A 12,973-nucleotide genomic window follows, 5' to 3' on the forward strand; every position below is an offset into this window, starting at 1 on the left:
TGTTTTCATTGGAGAAAAGAAGTTTTAGGGGTGACTTGATAGAGGTGTACAAGATGATTAGGGGTTTAGATAGGGTTGACCATGAGAACTTTTTTCCACGTATGGAGTCAGCTATTACGAGGGGGTATAGCTTTAAATTAAGGGGTGGTAGGTATAGGACAGATGTTAGGGGTAGATTCTTTACTCAGTGAGTCGTGAGTTCATGGAATGCCCTGCCAGTAGCAGTCGTGGACTCTCCCTCTTTATGGGCATTTAAACGGGCATTGGATAGGCATATGGAGGATAGTGGGCTAGTGTAGGTTAGGTGGGCTTGGATCGGCGCAACATCGAGGGCCAAAGGGCCTGTACTGCGCTGTATTTTTCTATGTTCTATGTTCTATTCCACTTCTGGAGGTTTTATATTTATATAGATTTGTAATGGAAGACTATGAATGCTATGTTGATGTCCCAACTAATGCACCCCACTCAGCAGGCATTGTTGGCATAGTTGTTATGTAACTTATGATTGTTTATCTTGATAGTCTTATGACTGTTACAACAGGTAATGTAATTTAGAGATTTTTGAATAGCTTTATTTTGACCATTTATGATAACTGAAAAAAATGATGACTTTTGATGTGGTTTCTGAATGGCTGTTCATTTTGATTGTTTTAGAAGCATCTCAAAGAATGCCCATTTTCATACGATAACTCAGTACATAGTAGATACTGAATCAGTGGACATGATGGGGGTAGGAGGGGTGGGGAAGTAGGTGATTAGTAAACTTGTGGGGGTATAGAGCTTGAGGGATACTGAGAACAGTTAAATTGACATGGAGGGTTCATGGGATCATATGGACCAAGCATGAGTAGTGAGATTGTGGACTGATGGATGGGCTTCAGAACTATGTGGATATACAGGAGCTATGAAGAGATATGCTGGACATAGGGATTAGGTGTTAGGTGTTGGGTATGCTGGTCATAGGGATTAGGTGTTAGGTGTTGGGTATGCTGGTCATAGGGATTAGGTGTTAGGGAGCCTCATGTTCAGCTACTGACCAGTGGAAACTAAGGTGAGTTTTTGAACTTGCCTTTGTCATTATCTGCCTGCTCTATTGTTGCCTGAATGTCAGCCCATCTCTACTACAAAAAATATCTTGGGCAGGTACTGATGGGTAAATGGCATGCATTGGCCATTTATTCATTGAAGGTGAACATCCAGGCCTTTATGTCCTCCTTGCAACTTGCTTTACTGTCTATCTTATATTAAAGGAAAACTTGGCTACAATACACTCAGTTCCATCATCCAAGATACTAACATAAATTGTAAGAAGTTGAGCACCCAGCACCAATTGCCTTGGCACGCTGCAGGTTGTTGTGAGCCAATCTCAAAGTGACTTATTTATCGCAACTTATTGCTAACCCTCATTTAGCCAGTCCTCTATCCATATTACCTCCAACACCATTTACTTTAACTGGAACCTTCTTTCTGGCACTTATTGAATGCCTTTTCGAAACAGAAATACACATCAACCGATGTATAACAACCTTGCCTGTTACTTCTTCAAAGAATGTGAATCATAGAATCTCTGGAATGCAGAAAGGCCATTCAGCCCATTGAGTCCGCACCAACTCTCCAAAGAGCATCCCACCCAGATTCAGGCCCCCACCCTACCCCCATGACTCTGCATTCACCATAAGTAACCTACTTAACCTGCACATCTCTGAACTGTGGAGGAAACCAGAGCATCTAATAGAAACCCTCATTGACACAGGGAGAAGGTGAAAATTTCATACAGACCCTCACCCAAGGCTGGAATCAAACCTGAGTCAGTGAATAAGTTCATTAAACATTGCTTCACTTTCATAAACCACCTAACTGCATTATAATTGTTTAAATGAACTACTACTACATCAGGAATGATGGACTCTTGCACAACCGATGTTAGGCAAGGTGGCCTATAGCTTTCTGCTTCCTCCTTTCTTGAAAGTGGTGTTACATTTTGTGGAGCCTGGGGGATCTGAATGATTACAACCAAGGCAAATATTAGCTCTGCAGCCACTTCTTTTAAGACCCTGTGAATTTTTTAATAATTCATGAGATGTGAGCATTGCTGGTTAGAACAACTTTTATTGCTCAGCCTGAATTGTCCCCAAGGAAGTGGTGGTGAGCTGCCTTCTTGAAACATTGCAGTCCTTGGGATCTAGGAAAACCCCATTAATTTAGAACGTTCCTGGCCTTTTGATTCAGTGATATCAAAGGAGCAGTGAAATATTTCCAATCCAGGATGGTATGTAGCTTCAAAAGAGAACTCACATTTGCTCTTCTTGTTCTTCCAGGTGGTAGATATCATGGGCTTGAAAGATGTTGTCAGAGGAGCCTGGGTGAGTTGATGCAGTATATTTTGTAAATGCTGGTGGTGGAGTGGTGCACGTTTAATGTGGTGGATGGGACACCAATCAAGCAGGCTGCTTTGCCCTGGTTAAGTTTGAATGTTATACCTGCACCCATCCAGGCAAGTGGCGATTACTAACTTATACCACAACTTGAAGGTGCCAGTGTTGGACTGGGTGGACAAAGTCAAAAATCACACAACATCAGGTTATGCTCCAACAGGGTTATTTGGAAGCACTAGCTTTCAGAGCACCGCTCTTTCACCAGGTGGTTGTGGAGGTTAAGATCATGCTAACAGAATTTATAGCCAAAGGAGTCCGGTATCATGGAGATGTGATACAGTAAACAATCTTAGATTAAAACGTTCATCTTTTAGAATGGGATATGCTGGTTTCTGTTCTTTGATCTGTCAATTCCAGAATTTCTTTTAAATTACATTCTCAAGATAGTTCAGCTTTTTAAATAATCGGTGTGCAGTCTGTCTGTGTCCCAACATTATGTCAGACTGACTAACCCTCGACAGTTTACAGAGTTTTACATGGATTCATGCAGCAAAATAAAATGTAATTCACGTGCACTCACACCCACACACTCACATGCACATTCAATCTGTCGCTCCCACATGTACACACATATAAGCTTATGGGGTGAATTTGTTTTTGTAGAATTACATTTTATTTTGCTTAAGAACTGCATGAATCCATGTAAAACTATACAGAGGGTTGGTCAGTCTGACATAGCATTGGGACACAGACAGACTTCATACCTATTGTTTAAAAAGCAAAGCTAATTTGAGAATGTAATATAAAAGAAATTATGGGGTTGACATATCAAAGAATTGAAACCAGCATATTCCATTATAAAAGATGAAAGTTTTAATCTAAGGTTGCTTACTTTATCACATCTCCATGACACTGGACTCCTTTGGCTATAAATTCTGTGAGCATGATCTTAACCTCCACAACCACCTGATGAATAAGTGGCGCTCCAAAAGCTAGTGCTTCCAAATAAACCTTTGGACTATAAACTGATGTTATGTGATTTTTAACTTTTGCCATGTAGATAAAATAATGGGGAGACAGAAGGCGAATTCCTTCTCCCAGAATTCTTAGTTTCAGACCTGCTCCTGTAGCTATAGTACTTTTTGGTTCATTCAGTTCAGTTTCTAGTCAATGGTAACCCATGGGATGGTGATAGTATAGCCATTGATAGGATGTTGATAGCTATCATTATTACTTATTAAGCTTCCTTTCTGACCTGGCCATCCATAATCTCCTCATTTATTTACCACTTTCATATGGCTCTCTCTCGCTCTCTCTCTCTCTCTCTCTTTCTGTCTGGCCCATCTTCGCCTATCCAACCACCTCCTTCTTCCCCCAACCCCACCCACTTCCCCCCGCCCACAAATAACCATCTTCAGCATAAATATCTGTGTGTCCTAGCCGCTATCAGTTCCAACGAAGTGTCATCAGATTCGAAACATAAACTCTGCTTTCTTGTCCAGATTGTGCTGCATTTGGACATGAACTGCTTCAGCATCTGAAAAGTGCATGTCTAATCTACTATTATATTGATTAATTAACAGAATTATCCTTCCACCAATTCTCTAGATTCTTAAATGTGATGTAGCCTTCAACATTCAGGTGTCAATCTAAGTCATCTTGCAGTGCTCTGTAATAGATGTTACATTGTCTTTGCACCATCAGTTCAGTTGCATTTTGAGTTGGTCGTGCATTCAAATACAGAGCCTTTAGTTTTCATGTTTTAGTATTTTTACAAACTTTAGCATTATTTAACAATTCAGTTTAGTTTGTACACACTATCCCTTACCATCATGATCTGTTTATCATTTTCCATATTAACTCCTTAACCTAGAGCTTTAGGCTAACATTCTGGGGACATGGATTTGTTTTCCACCATTTTATTCCTACAAATCTGGAATAAAAAGCTAGTCTGATGCTGACCATGTAACCATTGTCAATGTGTGTAAAACCCATGTGGTTCTTTAGGGAAGAAAATCTACCATCCTTACCTGGTCTAGACAACAAGTGATTTCAGACCCACTTTGAACTGAACTCTGGACAATTGGGAATGGATAATAAAGCTTGTCCAACCAGCAATATCCACATCACTTAAAACAACAATAAAAAAATTAACACATCTTTTTGCCTTTTATACTGCCACCATGTTGTGTGCATGGGTTCTACCACTATTCAGTGCCCCAAAGTAGCATTGCTCAAGTTCATAGATATTCTGCAAAAACTATTCATTAACAATTTAATCTACACACACATTCTTTCAAGGTTCTGGTACAGCTTCTTCTCCTTCCCAGTTCTCTCGACATAATATTGTGACACTGACATTGTTATACATTAAAGTCAAAGTCATTACCTTAAAGAAATGGATTCATGTCATTTAAACATTTAAAATTGCCCCTTGCATTTGACTATAACATTAAAGCATCCTTTCAATAGATATATGTGCACTGAGCTATACTAAAATTTTATAAAAACTTATTCATCCAACTTAACTTCACAATTATTAAATCACAGACACATAGTCAATCCACACGTTTCAGGGCATACACCTTCAGTGATCTTTGTTCTTTGAAATGTTTAAATTGTGTTTCTTCAAACATTGTGATAAATATGCAAATTTAACTATCCGCAGAAGTAGACAATATTGACAGAATCAGGAGGAAACTGGACAAATACTTGGGTGGAGAATGGATTTGAGGGATATTTATACTACTCCCATGTTATTTTACATTAACTTTTAGCACCAACCAGATGGAATGCAACAAGTTCCATACATCTTCATGGTGTTAGGAATAAATAGCAAGTGTTACTATTATAAGAACTTCATTAAAAAACTCAACCTTTGACATACCCCTGCATCATATTATAACTTGTTTGCAGGCCAAGACCCTTCGCCCACTTAACTATATTCCTTTTCAAAGCAGATGATTCAGCACCAGTTTCTTTCATCTTTTCCTGTATTTTCTCCCAAACACGAGGTACAGCTAAAAAGGCTGTGGGACGTACTTCTCTTAAAGTGTTCAATAACGTACCCTAAGAAGAAACAGATTGGCAAACTTACATTAGGTAAGCTGACATTCCATACTGTAAAACTGATAGCAATGTAATTTTCAATATCAAGGCTTACACAGAAGCCATACAAAATCAGATGCAGCTCACCCGATAACGTAGGGAAGAAGATCCTGCTTGGCACGCCACCAAGAACCAGAAGGTGGCAAGTTCAAATCAGAGTCTGTGCTGGTCATCTTATCTCAAGCGTGGAAATAATTAAAGGGCAGAAAATCACCTCCACATCATGTGTGGAGGGGTGACCAGCACATGGGAAATACACTGCCGCTCCTCCCTGTCCACAAGCAGTGCACTTCCTCCTACACAAGATAGGTGCAGGCTTCATGCTCGTGCTATAGTTCCCCAAGACCCAGATTGATCCCCACACTCTTGAAGAAAAGATGACAGTCAGAGAGGCAACAGATAATTTAGAAGCCTGCCCAGGTGGTGCAGAATGGGATGTCCACCACATAGTGGAGAGAACATAACACTTTTTGGAGTTGCTGGTCCAACCATCCAGTGGTCTGTAGTGGATGCTAACAGAAACCTGCGACAAACAGTCCCAGGATGAAAGTGGTTAATCGATCAAAGATACAGGTTTTGGGTGGGGAGTGTTTGGGTGCCTTAGAAAGGTGGGGTGATGGGTGGTTTTTAAAGTCCAGATGGGAAGAAAAGAAGGCAGGGAGGGTATTATCTTCTGTGGAGGTGGGGCAGGAGAAGGGGGTGCGTGTGGGGGAGGGGTGCAGAGGAGTACCTTAGGCACAAGGGGACACTACCCTCAACAGCCCCTACCTCCACTCCACTCACAGATTGCATACCCCTCCTTCATGTCCTTTAAAAATAATTGCTTTAAGAAACAGGCTGCCTACTCCAACTGTACTATGGTGCAATATGGTGGTCATTTGTTTATTTACACATAGTGGTCAGGCTGCCGATTTCAGTGCCCATTCATCTGGTGTGAGCTTGGAGAGGAGTCTGAAGGTGATGCACTGTTTGCCTGGTCCCTCTTATGAACTCCCTTCTGCACCCAGCCTCCCTGTGGATCCCAGAGTGGATAGGATGCACAAGGATCCTCCAGATCTCTCCACAATTTAATAATTGGTGGAGTTATGTGTAGAGTTGGGATTGGTGGACATTTGGAAATGTCTTCATCAGGCAGGTAGGGACTTCACCTTTCTCTCTAATCCACACAAGAATGAAGCAAGGATTCCAGTAATTATAAAGAGAAAGAAATTAGGATAACAACAAGGGAAAACAAAATAGTAAAGGGACAAAATAAAAGGAAAGAAAAAAAAAACATTATTGTCCATGTTACTTGAACCAGTCTATTTTAAAGTGTCTAAAAAATTCCATGCTTTGTCTGATGAGTCAAAGACGTGTACGGAGCCTCTGTGGCTAAAATGGAGCATTACCAGGTACCTTATGGAGCATTGGATATCCAGATTCCTTAGTCTCTTCTTTACTTTGTCGAAGGCCTTCTTCTTAAAGATCACAGCTGCAGAAAAGTCTTGAAAAACATCATCTTGAATCCCTTGTAAACCAGGGCTTGTAGATCCTTCCCCAACGATCTGGAAGCTTCTATCACCTTTTGTTTGTGCCTGTAGGACTGGAATCGCACAAGGACCGGGCGGGGGCACTGGTCTGACCCAGGCCTGTGCACCGCGACCCAGTGGACTCTATCGATCTGCACCCAGCCTCCCTTGGCCTCCCAACCCAGAAAGTGCATCTGCCAATATTCAAAAAAACTGACTGGCTCATCACCTTCTCGCTCCAGCAGCCCCAATAATACGGATGTTCCTTCTTTAACCTTGATTTTCAAGGTTATCAACCTGCTCCATTAAGGCCTGTACCTGCTTCTCCAGAGCCTAGATCTGTCCCGCCGAAGATTCAGCCGCGGTTTCTGTTGCCGCAGTCCGCCGCTCCACCTCTTCCACACGCTGCCAGAGACTCCGCATCTCCTGCTTATGCTTCTGTAGCATGGTCAAGATAAGTTCCAGCCTGGCATGTGTCTCTTCCATCGCTGCCTCAATCTTTTCCCGAAGTTTCATGAACTCCAAAGCCAAGGCCTGCTGAGCAGGTAAGTCCAGCTGGGTTTCCACGGAGGTCGACGCTGCAGCCGTGGGTGTTTCCATTGCTGTAGGGGAATGCCCTGCTTTATGTGATCCACATGGCCCTTTGCCATTAGTCATCTTCCTTAATTGCTAGAATGGATATGTAACAATTCTAATAGCTTAAAACTACTGATTTTTCCAAAACAGCAGAGATAGGGAGAATAAAAGCACCACTTCGCCTGGAATTATTGTGCAGAGCTCAGCAAGGCAGATCTGTTAGATCACCGCCATTATGAATCTCCTTCATTGTATTAGTTTTAAATTTTTCAAATTTGCTAGATTCAACAAAGGTTCCATTAGATTGGAAAATAGCAAATATGACTCTTTTATTCAAAAAGGGAAGAGAGAGAGAGAGACAGACAGACAGAAAGCTAATGTTAGAAGCTATTATTAAAGACAGGGCACTTAGAAATATTCAAGATAATCACACAAATCAACATAGTTTTGTGAACAGGAAATCATGTTTAACAATTTTTTGTTTTGCAGTTCTTTGAACTAACATGTGAGTAAAGAGAAAAGCCAAGGTCTTTTCCCTAGAGTAGGGGAGTTCAAAACTTGAATGCATTGTTTTAACGCGAGAAGGGAAAGATTTCAAAAGGACCCTTGTGGCAATGTTTTTACACAGAGGGCGATGTGCATATGGAATGAACTGCCAGAGGAAGTAGTGGATGCAAGTACAGTTACAATATTTAAAAGACATTTAGACAGGCAACTGAATAGGCAAGATTTAGAAGGATATAGATTAAATGCAGGCAAATGGGACTAGTTTAATTTGGGAAACCTGATCAGCATGGACGAGTTGAAACGAAGGGTTTATTTCTGTACTGTATGACTCTACCATGGTTGTAAAGCACTTGGATCTCCACAAGACATTGATAAGTCTCATATCAACAGGTTAATGTAGGAAATGAAAGCTCCGTGGTGTACAAGATAACACCTTGGCATTAATAGAAGATTAGCTAGTTAATGGAAACAAAGTATAGGCATAAATGAGTAATATTCTGGTTGACATAAGGCAACAAGCGGCCTACCACAGGAATCAGAGCTAACAACCCAGCTTTATATCATTTCACAAACGAACTGGGTGAAAGAACCAAAGGTATGGCTGCTAAATTTGCAAATGGCACAGAGATAGATAGGAAAAATCACTTTTAGAGGGGACAAATGGTGTACAAAGGGATATAGGTCGGTTAAAGTGCATGGGCAAATCCTTGGAAAATCCTCTTATGTGAGAATCTACTAATAGGATGATATTAAAACTAAAGAACTGCAGATGCTGGAAATCTGAAACAAAAACAGAAATTGCTAGAGAAACTCAGCAGGTCTGGCAACATCTGTGGAGGGAAAGCAGAGTTAATGTTGAGTCCATTGACCCAAAAGTAAGGGACTGCATTTTTAACACATAGCATGAGAATTTGGTTTGCTCATTGTCCTAAGTCTTTGGAATTCTCTTCCTCAACAAGCAGGAGAGGCAGAACCTTTAAGGCAGAGATAGATAGCTTTTATCAGAGTAGGTGGGACTGTGGAATAATCAGATCAGCTATGATCGAAATGAATCATGGAGGAGGTTAGAGGGGCCAAGTAGTCTGTTCTTGCCCCTAATTAATATATTTATATTAATTATTCAGATTTATCTGGGAACTAAAATAACTCCTCAATTCTTAAACCACATAAATTACCCACCTTGAGTGCATCCGGCTGTGCAAAGTAAGTTGCAGCTCCAAACTTCATTGGAATCCAGAGATCCATCATCTGTGCTGCAATATGACTCACTGGAAGAAAACTGACAACTCTTTCTTGTACTTTTCTGGCATGTTGAAGACCCACCATCTGCCCTGCTGTCTTAGCTGTCCATGTCATCTAGAAACATAGAGAATTGTACAAACAACATTGTTCGGTGCAACAGGACCATGCCAGAAACCAGATTGTTACTTAGTTAATGTAAGCTGGAATATTGAGAAAGCAGTACAAAATGTTTACTTCAAAATATTGAGATTTACAAATTGCTCAGTGAGCACCACTTCCCTCCATGGGCATTTGCCTACAACCTTCCTAGTGAAGCCTGGAGTTAGTTTCCTGCCTAAGGAAAGGTCACCATAACTCACACCTGTTGAAAATCCAGACATTTAGAAAAACATTCCTGGGATACCGATGAAGGGCTTTTGCCCGAAACGTCAATTTTCCAGCTCCTTGGATGCTGCCTGAACTGCTGTGCTTTTCCAGCACCACCCTAGTCCAGAATCTGGTTTCTAGCATCTGCAGTCATTGTTTTTACCCCATAAAGAGAGAAAGACATAAATGAGGAAAAAGGAAGTTTTGCATCTACTATAATTCTAATCTTTGTCATTGCTTCTGTCCACATCCATTTACCGTTTTCATAAATGGCGACTTTGTAGTTTCAGGTTCAATGTAAGTCACAGTCTGTTAAACTATAGTATTATCTAAAGACCCAGAAAATCACGTTAGAACATTTCACATAATGAATAAATCAAAAAAGAGATCAGCCTCATCATCCAGGGGCCCTTAACTTGTGAAGGTTGTGCTTCAGAAAGAAGCTGCACCCCTGTTCACACTGCTCTGGTACATCTACACCAGCATTCACCCAACAATGCCATAACCAGTCTAGTCAATTACTGCATCAATCTCCTCCCCATCAGCAGCAAGTTATGGAAGCTTCTTTTTCTTGCTACCTTCCTGTGCAGGACTCTTCTGCTCTTTCTGGGAGAAAGTGAGGACTGCAGATGCTGGAGATCAGAGTCAAGAGAGTGGTGCTGGAAAAGCACAACCAGTCGGGGAACATCCGAGGAGCAGGAAAGTCGCGTTTCAGGCACAAGCTATTCCTGAGGAAGGGCTTGTGCCCAAAAAGTTGATTCTCCTCTTCCTCGTATGCTGCCGGACCTGCTTTGCTTTCCCAGCACCACACTCTCGACTGTCCTGCTCTTCCCCCCTTCTCCACCCAGCCCTTTATTCCATGTATACCTTTTTGAAAATTAATGAAGCCAATTGAAACACCTTTGAATCGAATGGAAAATATTGTCAGGGATATCAAGCAGCACTTTCACAGCAACATCTTGCTCACTGACCATTTTGTCTGTCAAGGCTTCACTGTTTCTGACTACATTGGAAATTTGCCTCAAACATGCACAAAAGAGATGAAGTGAAAATGACCACCCTTTAAATTAAAGCAGCTTTTGACACAGTGTGATATAAAGGAACCCTAGTAAAACTGGAGTCAACAGAAATCAGGAGAAGGGTGAGATTCATATCTAACATAAAGGAAGATGCTTATGGTTGTTGCCCGTAAGTCAGGATACCGCTGCAGGAGTTCCTCAGGGTAGATATTATTAACCAACTTTCACAGATGTTATAACACACCTCTGGAGCAGAGAACACCGTCTTGCACTCAGACCTTTTTGTCCAGAGATAGAGACACTAACACTGCATAACAATAGCCCTCGCCCTTGGAGAAATCCAACCATTATCAGCTGCTTCATCAATGACTTTCCCTCCATTGAAGGTCAGATGTGGCATGTTAGCTGATAACTACACAATGTTCAGGTCTATTCATGACTCCTCAGATACTGAAGCAGTCTGTGTCCAAAAGCAGCACATTTGGACTGACAAGTAATGATGAGCATTTTTGCCATGCAAGTGCCAAGTGTCATGACTACTGAGTGTTCCTCAGAAAAGTAGATTTTAGAAGAGAGAATTTTTTTTTTGTTCTTCTCTGATTCATGGTTTAATTCTTTCTACCTGATTTTCCATCAACAGAACAGTGTTCAATTTTGCTGTGCCTTTTTCCTGTTCTCCTCTCTTGGTCAGCTCCTTTCTGAAGGTAGTTCTCAAGACCTTTTCTTTGAGTTACGTCAAAATGACTACTGTTAGTATCACACCGATCCAAATGAGTTTCTGTTCCAGATTGATGAACTATCTTTTAAACTGGGAGGCATGATTAGTCCACTCATCCACTGTCTTTTAGCAGGGGTGAACAGCTTTAGTTATTAACTTGAAAGTTCCCACTTTGACATCAGCAAGGACGTTTGAAGGACCCATGACGTTGCTCCAAATTATATGCATTCTTTATGTCTCCCTTTTGTGATTGAGATTGAAATAAGAATTTCAATAGGCTTCATGACAAGTCAATGTAACAGAAATAGTCTGCTGTGGCATTTATCTTGAAAAGACTGTTTTTAACCTCATTCAGTGTATAAACTGGAAAGCAGGAACACAGGCAATGAAAAAATCCAAGAAGTGAAAAGAATTGTCCTTGGACATTGACTGAGATGTTCATCAATAACTGTACCCATTATCAAAATTTTGGAAGTTACCATTGACCAGAAATCAAACTGAAGTAGCAACATAAATATTATGAGCAAAAGATAAGATCGAAAACTGGGAATTCTAGGCAAATAACTCAATTACACAATTCACAGAATTACTATAGTGTAAAAGGAGGCCATTCAGCCCATTGAGTTCAGACCAGCCCCCCAACAGAGCATTTCACTTATCTGATTCTGCTGTGCTTTGCTGTGCATTGTTGTTTTTCAAATAACAATTTAACTCATCTTTAAATATTTCTGTCAAACTGTACTGGCAGGCAGAGCACCCCAGACCTAACCACTCACTGCATGAGGAAGCTTTTTCTCAAGCAGTTATTTTTTGTTACTTAAAATTTTGCAAATTAATATGACGGGAATGACTCATGGTCCAAGGTGAGCAGAATATCTTTTTCTGCCATTACTTGGGGCTATGGAAGCTCAGACTATGAATATGTTTAAGGCAGGGATTCATAAGACCAGAATAGAAGCAGATGTAGGCGATTCAGCCCATCACATTTGCTGCACCAATGAGTTCATGACTAATCTGATAATCTCAACTGAAACAATATAATGAACAAACCTAGATTGCTGTTAAATCTTTCATCTTTTAGAATGGATTGTAGGTTTCGATTCATTAATATGTAAATCCCAGAACTTCTTTTAAGTTCTATTCTACAGGTAACTTAAGGTTTTATTAAAAAAAAGTGACATCTTAGTTCAGACAATGCATTAAAGGTGTGAGGTTAGAGTCTCTCTGTAACCCAAACTGAGTGAGACTGGTTCTATTTCCAAAGTAGGAGTTATAAAATGTTACATGGATTGACTGCCTGCAGATTGTGTGCTTTTTGAGCAAAATAGAATGAATCTGCAAATATAATTCTGTAAATTCAAATTCACCCCATAGATTTATGTGTTTGTGCCTGAATGAAAGAGAGTGAGAGTGAGAACAGAGAAAGAGAGGGAGGAGAGAGAGAACAGAGAGAGAAAAGAAAGAGAGGAGAGAGAGAACAGATAGAGAACAGAGAGAGAAGAGTGACGGGAGAGAGAGAGAAGAGGGAGAAAGACAGAGAAGAGAGAAAGGAGA

At 40.7% G+C, this 12,973-nt stretch overlaps 1 protein-coding gene across 1 annotated transcript in view; it reads right to left on the reverse strand.

The window, feature by feature from the left end:
• Positions 1–12,973, reverse strand: part of LOC122555430 (long-chain-fatty-acid--CoA ligase ACSBG2-like) — a 68,043-nt gene that overhangs the window by 50,073 nt on the left and 4,997 nt on the right. Inside the window, exons 4-5 of the mRNA XM_043701426.1 lie at positions 9,254–9,430; positions 5,263–5,444 (exon numbers count right to left, since the gene is read on the reverse strand). Of these exons, the coding sequence (XP_043557361.1) occupies positions 5,263–5,444; positions 9,254–9,430 (359 nt within the window). The remainder of the gene's footprint in view (positions 1–5,262; positions 5,445–9,253; positions 9,431–12,973) is intronic.

Source organism: Chiloscyllium plagiosum, chromosome 1 (assembly GCF_004010195.1).
Source record: "Chiloscyllium plagiosum isolate BGI_BamShark_2017 chromosome 1, ASM401019v2, whole genome shotgun sequence".
Taxonomy (NCBI): Eukaryota; Metazoa; Chordata; class Chondrichthyes; order Orectolobiformes; family Hemiscylliidae; genus Chiloscyllium; species Chiloscyllium plagiosum.